The 14,492-nt window shown below is 42.0% G+C and overlaps 2 protein-coding genes across 2 annotated transcripts in view; both read left to right on the forward strand.

The window, feature by feature from the left end:
• The window catches only part of LOC311633330 (zinc finger protein 560-like), a gene marked incomplete at its 3' end in the record, with an annotated part of 186,707 nt that overhangs the window by 128,117 nt on the left and 44,098 nt on the right, over positions 1-14,492 (forward strand). Inside the window, exons 16-17 of the mRNA XM_084905849.1 lie at positions 10,543-10,616; positions 11,974-12,100. Of these exons, the coding sequence (XP_084761975.1) occupies positions 10,543-10,616; positions 11,974-12,100 (201 nt within the window). The remainder of the gene's footprint in view (positions 1-10,542; positions 10,617-11,973; positions 12,101-14,492) is intronic.
• Positions 1-14,492, forward strand: part of LOC311633328 (uncharacterized protein) — a 164,584-nt gene that overhangs the window by 18,205 nt on the left and 131,887 nt on the right. The window lies entirely within an intron of this gene.

A 14,492-nucleotide genomic window follows, 5' to 3' on the forward strand; every position in this document is an offset into this window, starting at 1 on the left:
ACAGAGAGGAAGAGAGAGGGATAGAGAGAAACATCAATGAGAGAGAATCATTGATCAGCTGCCTCTTGCACACCCCCTATCGGGGATGTGCCCGCAACCAAGGTACATGCCTTTGACCAGAATCAAACCCGGGACCTTTCAGTCCGCAGGCTGACGCTCTATCCACTGAGCAAAACCTGTTTTGGCTTGTGTTGATTTTTTTATTGATTTCAGAGATGAAGGGCGCGGGAGAGATAGAAAGATGTTTCCTGTTGCACTTCCCACACTGCCTCCTGTACTCCCCATACTGGAGAGTGAGCCCACAACCCAGATATGTGACCATGACTGGAATCAGTCACTTCCTGGTTTATAAGTTGATCCTCAATCATTGAGCTACACAGGGCGGACTGTTTTCTGTTAGAGTTTATTTTCGGGGAAATGACAGCATATGCTTGGGAGAAAGATCTCTAATATCCCCTGATTTGGAGGTAATTTATTCCAAGTTTGGTATAGAACAATAATTATCCTAAAAATTCAATTTATAACAAATTTAAAAGTTTTTTTTTAAAGGCAATGTTTATTGACCTCATTATCATCTGCCTTACATCTCCACGTCTCATATCACATGTTGAGTCCCTATAAAAGGTTCTGGGATTAAATCTTTTTTGAGTCGTGGCTGCTCTGAAATAATAGCTTTTTACATAAATCTTTTCAGCTGTTAAGAGGAAATCAAATAGTTTCCAACAGAAGTGGTTCCCATCACTCCAAACTTTCACCGTAAAACTGATAGGCGATGTGACTTAAAATGGGCAGGAATCAAAGCTGTTCATAGATGTGAAAGACACTTGAACACATCTTTACTTTAAACTTTTTTTCAATTACTGTTTACATGTAATATTATTTTGTATTGATTTTAGGTATAGAGCATAGTGATTAGACAATTATATTCTTACAAATTGTTCCTACCGATGGGTAATTCCACGACACCATCTGTACTGATTATATTAACTGTATACCCTATGCTATTCTTCAACCCTTATGACCTTTTTCACTGCATTCCTCAACCCTTCCCACTCCCAATCTCCATATTTCTCTTTCAGAATCTGTTTCAGTTTTGTCTATTTTGTTCTTTAGAGTCTATATTTAAGTGAAAACATGGTATTTATTTTGCTTTGACTGACTTCACTAGCATAACACAAAGAAGCATTTCTAAATCTGGACAATAATTATAAAAATATATTTAAAATATTTTTTTATTCAGAGAGGCCGGGAGAGGGAGAGAGAGAGAGAGAGAGAGAGAGAGAGAAACATCAATGATGAGCATCATCTATTGGCTGCAACCCTCACTGAGGAGTCAGCCTGCAGCCTGGGAAAGTGCCCTGACCAGGAATCAAACAGTGACCTCCAGGTTCGTAGTCTGCTCTCAACCACTCAATCACTGAACCATGTAGGCTGGGCTGGAAAAGAATTTTGTGTTCCAAACGGTGCCTCTCTCTGAACATTTCGGCAGACATTCAAGAAGCTGTTTTGGTAAAAAGATGTTCCCATGGTCACTTCTAGCGGTGGCCGGTGTTGAGAACACAGTGGGTGCTAGTTTTGAAGAATACACTTTGGGAAACGCTCTTTCGGGTCGTTTTCCTCGGCCAGTTCCCCTCCACGTGCCAGACGGTCCTCCTCTTCCTTCCCACCCCTCCCCCAGCGCGCATGGGAAGGCCGCCGCCTCCTCCGGCCCAGGGAACAGAATGTTTGCTAAGGGATCCCTCAGAAGCTCAGGCCCGGCCCGATCCCTTCCACAGCCAGGTTCCTCAGGGTTCCTCCTAGTAACTGCGAGCCTGGCCCCTCCTTAGGCCACGCCCCTGCCTCCCCCCCTTCTATCCGGGCTTTTCCTCCAATCAGCGGCAGCCGGCCAGCTCCAGGCCCTGCCCCCTGGGCCGTGCGCTCCGCCCTCAGGACGCCCCCCAGGGCAGCCCAGCACCATTTCGTCCCTTAGGCCACGCCCCGTAGCTCACCTCAGTTCTGGGCTCGCTCCCATCCGGGCTTTTCCCCCAATCAGCAGGAGGAGGCCATTCCCAGGCCCCGCCCCCTGGGCCTGGCGCTCCGCCCACGCCCTGCCCTCAGAACGCGCCCCCAGGGCAGCCCCGCGCCATTTTGTGTGAAGTCTGAGGAGGTGGAGGCTGCGGAGCAGGAGGCCGCGCTGTGAGGCGGGAACTGCCGTCTCCCTAGTGTCACCTGCGCGATGCCATCCCGCCTTTGTCCGTCTCACTGGGTTTGCTGGTCCCAGCGCACCTTCAGGTCCCCTCAGCCGGAATTTTAAACGGCTCCTTCCCCGGCGTGTTAAACGGCTGCCAGGCTGCTCCCTGCCCTTGCTCTTTTGCCTTTGTTCTACTTGTGGAGACTTTTGAGTCGTTTCTGTATTTTGGTGTTTTTTTTTTTTTTTTTACCTTTCATGAACTCCCGTCCTGTCCCGCCATTGAAGTCCCTCCCGGAGCTGGATCTGTGCCGCCCCCTCGCGTACTGAGCTCCTGGGGGCAGTGTCCCCTCCGGCACCAGCGGAGCCGAATCCCCTCCCTGGTTCTGGGGTTCAGGCGGCCCCACCCCGGGCCGGACACCCCACCCCAGACACCCTCCGAGGCCCCTATCGCGGCCGGGTCGCCTCAGGCCTTATTTTTGTAGTCGCTGATCCACCAGGGCTGGGCTGTGACCTGAAGGTGAGTGTGGGTTCATCCCCAGCACAGCGGCTGTGTGTGTGTGTGTGTGAATAAGCAATAATTTTTCTGTCAAAGAACAGCTTTAGCAGCTGCCATTTTGGCCTACAGCTCCCCTGGGAACTGCCATTTTGAAATGGCAAAGATCCGCTCCCTCCTCTAAATTAGCCCAACTGGATAAGATTAGGAGCCGGTGCTCCAATCCTGTGTGAGGAACAGATCACGTGCGTTAGGAATAAAAGCCTAGGGGCCACCTGCTCAGTGCGCCAGGGCTCCCAGCCCTTGAGGGTGTGTGCACCCTCCTGTGGGTGCAAAGATACCGGCCTTGCTGCCTGGCTCCCGGGTATGCTCTGTGTTTTATTTACCAGGACCCCTGGTTTGGGGATCTAGCCTTCTATGTGAGAGAGGGAGAGAGAGAACGTGTCACCAGTAGATCCTAAGAAAGAGGGTGGGAAAAACTCACTTGTTTGCCTCTGATCAGCTCCTGTGGCAGTGGGCAACAGACAGGCCCTTTCTATGCCCTAAGTGGTGAGGGGTGTGTGTGTGTGGGGGGGGGGGAGGGGTGGTTTGCACAGTATGTTGATAAACAGTATATTTTCCCCTTTCCATATTTACTGCTAAACATACACACACACACACACACACACACACACACACACACACATATTGATTTCAGAGAGAGAGAGAGAATCATCTATAATGAGAGGGAATCATTGATTGGCTGCGGCCTGCTACAGGGGTTCAGCCTGCAACCAGTTATGTGACCTTGACTGGTATAGAAGCCTGGACCCTTCAGATTGCAGGCTGATGCTCTATCCACTGAGCCAAACCAGCTAGGGCCACAGCTCAATATTCTTATTTCCCTGAGGAAGAAGCCTAGAAGAGGAGGAAGAGGAAAGAAAGAGGGCTCAGCAATGGCTCTTTCTCAGGTAAAGTCCTATTTTCAGTTGGTAAGTCCTTCTCAAAATGCCCTTTGACTTGCTGATCTTCTCTGATTCTGAATTGTCCCACCTGTTTTATCACACTCAATCTGTGCCTTCCCTCAGTCTCTCTCACCTCTAATTAGATTCCACCTCACCATGACCCAGTGACATGGATGCTTTTTCTTTTTAAAAAAAATATATATTTTATTGATTTTTTACAGAGAGGAAGGGAGAAGGATAGAGAACTAGAAACATCCATCAGCTGCCTCCTGCACATTCCCCACTGGGGATGTGCCTACCACTAAGGTACATGCCCTTGACTGGAATGGAATCTGGGACCTTTCAGTCGGCAGGCCGATTCTCTATCCACTGATGTCACGAGATAATATTTACAGATACCTGCTAAGTTTTGGAAAAGAGACCAGTACCCAGTAATCTTTCTGACTGTTTTTATAATACATTTGAAGCTAAATGAGTGAATCACTGTCTTCATACTTTTAAAAAATATATATTTTATTGAAGAGAGAGGGACAGAGAGTTAGAAACATCGATGAGAGAGAATCATCGATCAGCTGCCTCTTGCACATCCCCTACTGGGGATGTGCCCGCAACCAAAGTACATGCCCTTGACCAGAATCAAACCTGGGACCTTCAGTCCACAGGCTGACCCTTTATCTACTGAACCAAACCGGTTTCGGCCTTCAAACTTTTTATGATCCAGAAATTGAGAGGAAAGTGGTAGAGGGTGTCTTATATAATTTTCATTTTTAAAATCTGAAATCAACCAAAATGTCTGACTGTTGGAGATTACTTAGATTGTTATTATCACATCCATTTCTTGGAGATTGCTAGTTCTTCTTGCAGATTGTATTCTTTAAGAAAGAAGTCTTTATGTTTTATGAATTAAGGCTTCATCAGGGTTTACTTACTCTTCTGTTCCATTTTTAAAAAAATATATTTTATTGATTTTGATTTTTATTTATTTATTTTTTATTTATTTATTTTTAAATATATATTTTATTGATTTTATACAGAGAGGAAGGGAGGGAGACAGAGTTAGAAACATCGATGAGAGAGAGTCATCGACCAGCTGCCTCTTGCACACCCCCTACTGGGGATATGCCCGCAACCAAGGTACATGCCCTTGACCGGAATCGAACCCAGGACCCTTCAGTCCCCAAGCCGACGCTCTATCCATTGAGCCAAACCAGTCCCGGCTATTTTATTGTTTTTTTACAGAGGGGAAGGGAGAGGGAGAGAGAGTTAGAAACATCGATGAGAGAGAAACATCTACTGGCTGCCTCTTGCACACCCCCCACCGGGGATGTGCCTGCAACCAAGGTACATGCCCTTGACCGGAATCGAACCCAGGACCTTTCAGTCCGCAGACCGACGCTCTACCACTGAGCCAAGCTGGTTTCGGCTGATTACTCTTTTTAAAAAATATATAATTTACAGATTTTTTTTTTACAGAGAGAAAGGGAGAGGGATAGAGAGTTAGAAACATCGATGACAGAGAAACATCGATCAGCTGCCTCCTGCACACCCCCAACTGGGTATGTGAAACGCATATGCCTGTGCCAATGCCTTAATTTTAAAATTTATTTTCCTGAAAAGTAAAATCTGTGCTGTGAATTTTGGGACATGTGTCATCCTCATGTGTCAGTGTTAGAAAATACATCATAGAATGTCACTGGGGCAAAGTGATCTTATCTAGTGATTCACAATATTCTTTTCAGTCAAAATCTTTTCTAACAGTTTCATGTGGGGTGACATTGTGAACTCTTCTGTTGACCTTTTGGCAAATGTGTCTTTTCTTTCAGGGACCATTGACCTTCAGGGATGTGGCCATAGATTTCTCTCAGGAGGAGTGGGAGTGCCTGGACCCAGCTCAGCAGAAATTGTACCTGGATGTGATGTGGGAGAACTACAGCAATCTCGTCTTTGTAGGTGAGGATGACTTCTTCCCGAGTTCCTACTCCGTCTGCAGGGTTTTGTTTCTTTATTATTTTAACATCTCTCATGGCTTTCTGCTTTCTAGGGTAGATTCTTATTGTCTCTGTGGTGTATGTGATCTCTCAAAACTTCCATCTTGCAGAAATCTCTGATTATGTATTAAGCCACTACTTCCTCATTTGCTTTATTTTTTTATTTCTTATTTTTAATTTTAAATATATTTTATTGATTTTTTTACAGAGAGGATGGGAGAGGGATAAAGAGCCAGAAACATGGATGAGAGAGAAACATCAACTAGCCGCCCCCTACACATCCTCCACCAGGGATGTGCCCCAAAACCAATGCACATGCCCCTGATCAAAATCGAACCTGGGACCCCTCAGTCAAGATCGACACTCCATCCACTGAGCCATACCGGTTTTGGCCTCAGTTGCTTTAAAAGGAAGGCTTGTTACTACCTTTTTTTTCTTCCCCCCTATAACGTGGACTACATTTGATGACTCACCTGAGGAAATCCTGTAGTATCTGTCTCTTTGTGACTTGTGTGCTTCATTGAAAAAATGTCATTGGTAGTTCTGGGTGTCATTATTGCAAGTTGGACTTGTACAGGCCTCTTTTCCTTTGCCCTTGCTTTGGAGTCAGAAAACCCATATTCCAGCTTCGGCTTCACCACTTAGAGCTACTGGCCTTGAGTGAACTATAATAGTTAACCTCTCCAAGGAGGAAGAGCCTTGTTTTATTAGGTATAAAAAGTAGCAGGCAAGATTGCAATTTACTTAGCAAATATCCTGCTTGACAGAGATCCCTGATTAATTTTATCGGGACTAGAAATATGCCCAGCTAAAATATTCACTCCATAGCAAATAAGAGAAGCCAATACGATGTAGTTGGAAGTGGTTGGGTGGGTATTCCAGCACAGCACCTTACTTACTTTCTACTGCCTGAACATGGATGTGATGTCGAGCTATGGCAGCTATCTTGATGATGTTAAAGCCACAGAAGTTACATCTTTGATCAAGGTAATGCTAATACAGATAATGGTCTAGTAAATTGCCTAAAGACTTACAAGTGTCATAAAAGCCCATAAAAACACAGAAAGAGATGCAGTTCTCATGGAGATGTTCTGATGATGCTAAGGACATGGTGAATAGGACAGAGTGAGCTAGCAACCCCTCGGCTCCATTCGAGCTTGAGCAATTGCCATGGAAAAGAAACACTATTGTTGCTCAGTTTTCTAACCAATAATGTCAGTTTCAGGGAGAGAGAGATAAGGCCTCTAAGGTGTAGGTATAAGCACCCAGGATGGCCCTAACTGGTTTGGCTCAGTGGATAGAGCATTGTCCCACGGTCTGAAGGGTCCTAGGTTCTATTCCAGTCAAGGGTAGGTACCTTGGTTGCGGGCACATACCCAGTAGGAGAGTGTGTAAGAGGCAGCTGACTGATGTTTCTCTCTCATCGACGTTTCTAACTCTCTTATCACTCTCCCTTCCTCTCTGTAAAAAGTCAATTAAAAAAAAAAAAGGAACCCAGGAGGGACCTTGGCTCCCTGGAGAATGTGCAGTCAGTGGTGATGGTCAATAAGATTTACGAATCCTATTCCAGAACTTTACAGGTCAGGGGAGAGCCAGTCCTACACAGCTTGGGATGGGATGGAGTGTGTGTGTATGTTGGGGGCATAGAGGCTTTCGTGAGAGCCTTAGCTTTGAGGGGCCTGTGGTGGACTAGAAAAAAAAAAGGGTCATTGACATTGCTCCTTGTGATATCAGGTGATAATATCTTTTTAAAAAAATATATTTTATTGACTTTTTACAGAGAGGAAGGGAGAGAGATAGAGAGTAAGAAACATCGATGAGAGAGAAACATCGACCAGCTGCCCCTTGCACCCCCTCCCCTACTGGGGATGTGCCCGCAACCAATGTACATGCCTCTGACCGGAATCGAATCTGGGACCCTTCAGTCCGCAGGCCGATGCTCTATCCACTGAGCCAAACTGGTTTCAGCTCAGGTGATAATATCTTTATGTTTTATGGCAGAAGAGTATTCCATTGTGTGTGTATGGTAAAGGCTGTAATAATATACATAAACTCAGAGTGTCGGTTGCATACAAAAACTGTGCTACTTGCCATCTCCACCCCTGTGCTCACTTAAGTTATTGATATCATATTATGTTTTATGTGTGTGTCTTCTAGCAGAGATTGAAGATTTTATTTCTTTCATGTTTTACTTTTAAAAAAAATATTTGTATTGATTTCAGAGGAAAAGGAGATGGGGAAAGATATAGAAATGTCAATGTTGAGAAAGAATCATTGATTGGTTTCCTCCTGCATGTCCCCAACTGGGGATGGAGCCCCCAACACTGACATGAGCCCTGATCAGGAATTAAATCATGTCAACTGTCAACCAGTGAGTCATTGTGGTCCGATGATTCCATTTGTTTTCCAAAGTTCCAAAAGAGAAATCAAAATTATATGTATTTCTTTACTATAACACAACAAATTTTTATATTTCTGTATATTTCCCCACATATATGGCATCTTTATATGTTCATATGTTACTGTTGTGTAGAATTTTTACATTACTTTCAGAAGTACTTTCTTAAGGATTTGTTATAGGGCAGGTCTAATAATGAGAAGGTCTAATAATGAGAAAGTTTTGGAGCTGGAAAAGTTTTGTCCTCTACACTGTTGATGATCTGTTTTGTCAGTATTCTTGTTGGATGGGTTTGTTTTTTTTTTGGTTTTTTTTTTTAATGGTTTTGTTCATTTATCAGTTCCGTATTTTCTTTTGTGCCCTTTCCCCCCAACTAGTTTTCTACTTAGAAACCCCCTGATGATCTTAGAGGAGTTGTCAGTTCCATGAGCAGTAATTTTTTTTTTATATAGGGTAGTATTCTGGAGTTCTATATTTTCATTGTTTTGTGTGTTTTTTTAATCTGTTCTCATGTTTATATTCATTCTACTTAGAATTCAGTGAGTTGCTTGCATTTGTATATCGCTTTCTCCAATTGTCAGGATCTTAAACTATTAATTTTTTTGTAAACTACCAACTCCTTTTCTTTTTTTTCTTTTTTTTTTTTTTTAATATTTTATTGCTTTTTTTACAGAGAGGAAGGGGAGGGATAGAGAGCTAGAAACATTGATGAGAGAGAAACATCAACCAGCTGCCTCCTGCACACCCCCTACCGAGGATGTGCCCTCAACCAATGTACATGCCCTCAACCGGAATCGAACTTGGGACCTTTCAGTCCACAGGCAGATGCTCTATCCACTGAGCCAAACCGGTTTTGGCTACTCCTTTTCACTATTCTGTCTCTATGGGGTCCCCTTGGTGGTCGATTTATTAGTGTCTTAGGAGTTCCTTAAATTCTCTTCACATTTCCACGTGTTTTTTTGGCTTCTCTGAATCAAAGTTATAATGAATTAAAATTTTACTGCTTTATGTACAAATTCTTTGATTATTTAATTACTACTTGTTAAATGTATTTTTATTCATATCAGAGAGGAATGAAGAGGGAGAGGGAGATAGAAACCTCAGTGAAGAGAGAGTATCATCAATCGATTGCTTCCTGTATGATCGGGGATCAAGCCTTCAACCCAGGTCTGTGCCCTGACATAGCACCAAACTGTGACTGGTCCATAGATTGAAGCTCAATCACTGAGCTACCTCTTTCAGGCAAATTCTTAAAAATATATATATAAAATTGATTTTTTTTATAGAGATGAATGGAGAGGAATAGAGAGTTAGAAACATCGATGAGCGAGAAACATGGATCAGCTGCTACCTGCCTACCCCCTACTGGTACATGCCTTTGACCTGAATCAAACCTGGGACCCTTCAGTCCGCAGGCTAAAGCTCTATCCATGAGCCAAACCAGTTAGGGCCCAGGCAAATTCATGGATGTTTTGAGATGATCACATCTTTCATTTATGATTCTACTGTATCTTTTATTTCGAGTATTATGTTTTTCAATTTCCCCCGTTGATGTGATGTTTGTAAAATACTTTCTCATTGTATTTTTAGAGGAGCTGTCAGTTCCATGAGGAGTAATTTTTTTTTATATAGGGTAGTATTCTATATAAATTATTATATAATATTTTGGTGATATTATATAGTTGTCTTTTTTTTTTTCTCCTTTTCTGCTTTAAGGTACTTATTTGCCATTCTTTTCAACTTACTAATATATTTCCATTTATGTAGTCCCAATTTGATTATTTTCTTTTCCTCATGGAAAACTTTTTTTTGTTTGTTTTGTTTGCTTGTTGTTGTGTTTTTTTTTTTGGGGGGGTTGTGTGTTGTTTTTTTTGCATGATTTGATATATTTTGTTGAGATTTTAGAATTCTGAAGAAAAGCAGGCTTTTGAACTTGCTTTCTAAAGTAGGAAACAACCATTTGTGGAACAAACTGTACTTTCGGTCAACACGGTTTTCAGTATCTATATTCTTATTTTGGTTGTCTGTTTAATTTTCCAGTTGAAATGTTCTCTGTTTCTTTCTCAGACCCACTGTATCTTTTCAGGCTCGATATACATCTTCAGTACCTCAATCTTTGTGGTTCTTAAACCATTTCTCATGTTTCTTTGCTGCAGCCACTGCAGGGCACTCACCTGTATTTCCATTATTTTCCCTCTCTGTGTCATGTACAACAGACACTTGTTGCTTCAAAACGGGGAGATCATTGAACATGCACTTCCCTCATCTCCCATCACCCCCCCCCCCCTCCAGTGAAGAAACTGGGAAGTGGGAGTGTTTTTATAATATGGCCATTGTGTGCCAGGGGGTTTGAACAGGTTTCACTGGCAAATGTAAGCAACTCTTTCTGCCTCTTTGATGTGAATTTTCCTCATTGTACCTACCTTGAACTTTCCTTGAATCCTTCAATGGCTCTTGGAGTATTCCAAAATGTCCTTTGGACAGTACTTGCTGGTAAGTTCAAAGTGCACTCACCTAATTGTCAAAAGTGAAAATTTGTTTTCTTTCAGCTATGTCATCTGAAGATGACCACACCTTAATGCCAAATACCAGAATACCAGATTTATTCTCTGAAGTTATATTGGTAAGATATATCGCTTTGATAATATTCACTTAATGAATACCTTGGTATTTGAGGAAGAGTGTGATGAGAAGAGAGGATATTAATATAAACAGAACAAATCTGAAGCAGTTATCAGAATAAAATAGTTGTTTCCTAAAGATGTCAGGTATATTATGCATTTGGGAAACCTCCCGTTTAAAGTCAATTACATTGGCAGATCAGTGTGTTTCTGCACGTGAAGATTGAAAACAACATTAAAAAAACAACATTTTACTGTCATGCATTCTTAGAAAGGAAATCTGGATAAACTAAGAAAGGAAGAGAGAGGTAGAGACAGAAACATCAATGGTGTGAGAGAATTATTGATTAGCTGCCTCCTATACACCCCACACTGGGGATTGAGCCCGAAACCTGGTCATGTGTCCAGACTGGTAATTGAGTGAGTGACCTCTTGGAGCATGGGTCAGCACACAACACTAAGCCATACCAGCTGGACCAGGCAGAATAATCTTGTTCTGAGATCATAATAAATTTCCAACTAGGATTATGGTTCCTATGTGTCCTATCCCATGAGAACTGAATTCCATTAACCCCTTTTTTTAAAAAATATATATTTTATTGATTTTTTACAGAGAGGAAGGAAAAAAGATAGAGTTAGAAACATCAATGAGAGAGAAACATCGATCAACTGCCTCTTGCACACCCCCTCCTGGGGATGTGCCTGCAACCAAGGTACATGCCCTTGGCTGGAATCGAACCCGGGACCCTTTGGTCTGCAGGCTGATGCTCTATCCACTGAGCCAAACCGATTTTGGCCCATTAACCCTTTTATTCAAAGTTAGATTCTTTTTTTGTGTTTTCACTTTCTCTGTATTCAGAAGTATGGCACATGATGTGCAAATATTGGCATCACAAGTTAAAAGTGAGCTTGTTACACATGTGGAAACACAGGACCCATCTCAGACCTTGGATCAGAATCTGTGTCTTTACAGAAGTTCATTTCCTTGTGGTCTGCTTCACACTTGAAAAGAAGTCTGTTTACTTCTAACCAACCTGACATTTCCTACTGAGAAATATGCATCATTGACCCTGACCAATGCAAATGCAGCCTTCAGAAGTACCTGGGCCTCTGTCCATGCCTTAATTTTTAAGTTTATTTTCCTATAAAGTGAAATTAGAACCGTGGATTTGTGGACAAGTGTCATCCTCATGTGTCAGTGTTGTAAAACACCAAAGAATATTACTGGGGCAAAATGATCTTACTGGATAATTTAGAATACCCCCTAGGTCAAAATCTCTTCTCCTAACACTGTTTTCATGTTGGCTGACATTGTGAACTCTTCTGGTGACCTGTTGGTAAATGTGTGTTTTCCTTTAGGGACCGCTGACCTTCAGGGATGTGACCATAGATTTCTCTCAGGAGGAGTGGGAGTGCCTGGACCCAGCTCAGCAGAAATTGTACCTTGATGTGATGTGGGAGAACTACAGCAACCTGGCCTCCGTGGGTAAAGATGACTCTTTTCCGAGTTCCTACTCCACCCGCAGGGTTTTGTTTCCTTTATTGTTTTAACATCTCTCAGGGCCTTCTGCTTTCTGTGGTAGATTCTCGCTCTAGAGCATTGTTTCCCAAAGTGTGGTACTCGTACCCCCAGGGGTTCGGGAAGCGTTTGGTGGGGGTATGCACTGCACCGTGCTTAGCTGCGCCTAATTCTATGTTCTCATGAGTATAGCTGAGTACATAACGGTACTCAGCGTTACGAAAATTATAGAAGGGATACACATATGTCAAAAGTTTGGGAAACACTGCTCTAGAGGAATAAATTTGGCTCAGTGGATGGCACACCGGTCTACAGACTGTAAGGTCCCAGGTTCGATTCCAGTCAGGGGCCAATGCTAGGGTTGCTCACTCGCTCCCCAGTTGCATGTGTGAAGGAGGCAACAATCTATGATTCTGTCTCTTCATTGATGTTTCTATCTCTCTCTACCTCTCCCTTCTTAGCTGAAAACAATAAAAAAAATATTTTTTAAAAGAGGAACAAATTGGGGGTAGAAAAGAAAGGCTTTGTGATGTATGTGAATTCTCAGACCCACAATATGTTTTCTGCATTGATATGTATCTTCAGTTATCGGTCTTTGTTGTGCTCATACAATTTCTCATTGTGTCTTTCTAGCATCCACTAAAGGGCACTTTCTAGCATCACTAAAGGGCACTAACGCCATTCTATTGGCACTCTGTGTCACGCACAAAAGACACTTGTTATTTAACATGCTTCAAAACAGAGAGATCATTGAACATGCACCCTCCTCTCTCTCTCCGGTGAAGAAACTGGGAATTGGGAGTTTTTATAATATTGCCATTGTGTGATGGGGGTTTGAGCAGGTATCATTGACAGATGTAAGCAACTCTTTGTCCCTCTTTGATGTGAGTTTTCCTCATTGTACCTATCTTGAGCTTTCTTTGAATCCTTCACTGGCTCTTGGAATACTCAAAAATGTCATTTGGCCTATAGTTGCCGGTAACTTCAAAGTGCACTCACCTGATTGTCAAAAGTGAAAATTTGTTTTCTTTCAGCTATGTCATCTGAAGATGACCACACCTTAATGCCAAATACCAGAATACCAGATTTATTCTCTGAAATGATGCTGGTAAGATATAAAAGGTGTCACTTTGATAATGTCCACTTAATGAAAATCTCGGTATTTGAGGAAGAGAGTGATGAGAACAGAGGTTATTAATATAAACAGAACTAATCTGTTTATATTAATATAATACAATTGTTGTACCTGAAAATGTCCAATGTATTATGCATTTGGGAAACCTTCCACTTAATAGTAAGTTAAATTGGCAGATAAGTGTGCTTCTGCACATGAAGGTTGAAAACAACTTTTATTGTTACGCATTCTTGGAAAGGAAATCTGGATATAGTAGAAATTCACATAGTCTGTACTGTAAATAATCATTTGAAGTTAGTAAATTGTAGGGTTGGATTAAACTTTCATGCAATCATTTCTAAAATGTAGAGATTTTCAATATACCTATAAAATTTAAGTGTGCACAGTTGGGCAATCATTATTATATTAACTCTTTTAAATATATTTTAATTGAATTCAGAGAGGAAGGTAGAGGGAGAGAGAAACATCAATGATGAGAGAGACTAATTGATTTGATGCCTCCTACATTCCCCCCACTGAGGATGGAGCCCACAACCTGAGCATGTGCCTTTGACTGGAATCAAATCCAGGTCCCCTCAGTGTGCTTGCCAAAGCTCTGTTCACTGAGCCAAATCAGCTAGTGCTTTTATTTATATTTTCTTCAAAAAAAAAAAAAAATATATATATATATATTTTTAATTCAGAGAGGATGAAAAGAGAAAGGCAAACATAAGTGATGAAAGAGACTCATTGACTGGCTGCATCCTGTATTCCTCACACTGGAGACTGAATCCAAGGCCAGAGCTTGTGCCCTGATGGGGAATTAAACTGACCTTCTGGTTCAAATGTTAATACTCAACCATCCAACCATGCTGGCTGGGCAATTTGGCAATCTTTGTTGTTGTTATTAATATACTTTATTGATATTTTTAAAGAGAGGAAGGAAGAGGGATAGAGAGTTAGAAACATTGATGAGAGAAAAACATTAATCAGATTGCTCCTGTACACCCCCTACTGGGAATGTTCCTGCTTTTGATTAGAATCGAACCTGGGATCCTTCAGCTTGCAAGCCAAAACTCTGTCCACTGAGCCAAACCAGTTAGAGCTGGCAATCTTTTAAATAAGGATTCAAGTTGGTCCGAAGGTTGTGGGTTATTGTTAAGCTGATTAAATAAGGATTCATTCTTCTTCCTCTGACAATGTTTTGTATTTTGTCTACAATTCTAATAAATTAGGAGATATTTT

The sequence above is a fragment of the Pipistrellus hanaki genome (assembly GCF_964339955.1).
Source record: "Pipistrellus hanaki genome assembly, chromosome: 15".
Lineage (NCBI taxonomy): Eukaryota > Metazoa > Chordata > Mammalia > Chiroptera > Vespertilionidae > Pipistrellus > Pipistrellus hanaki.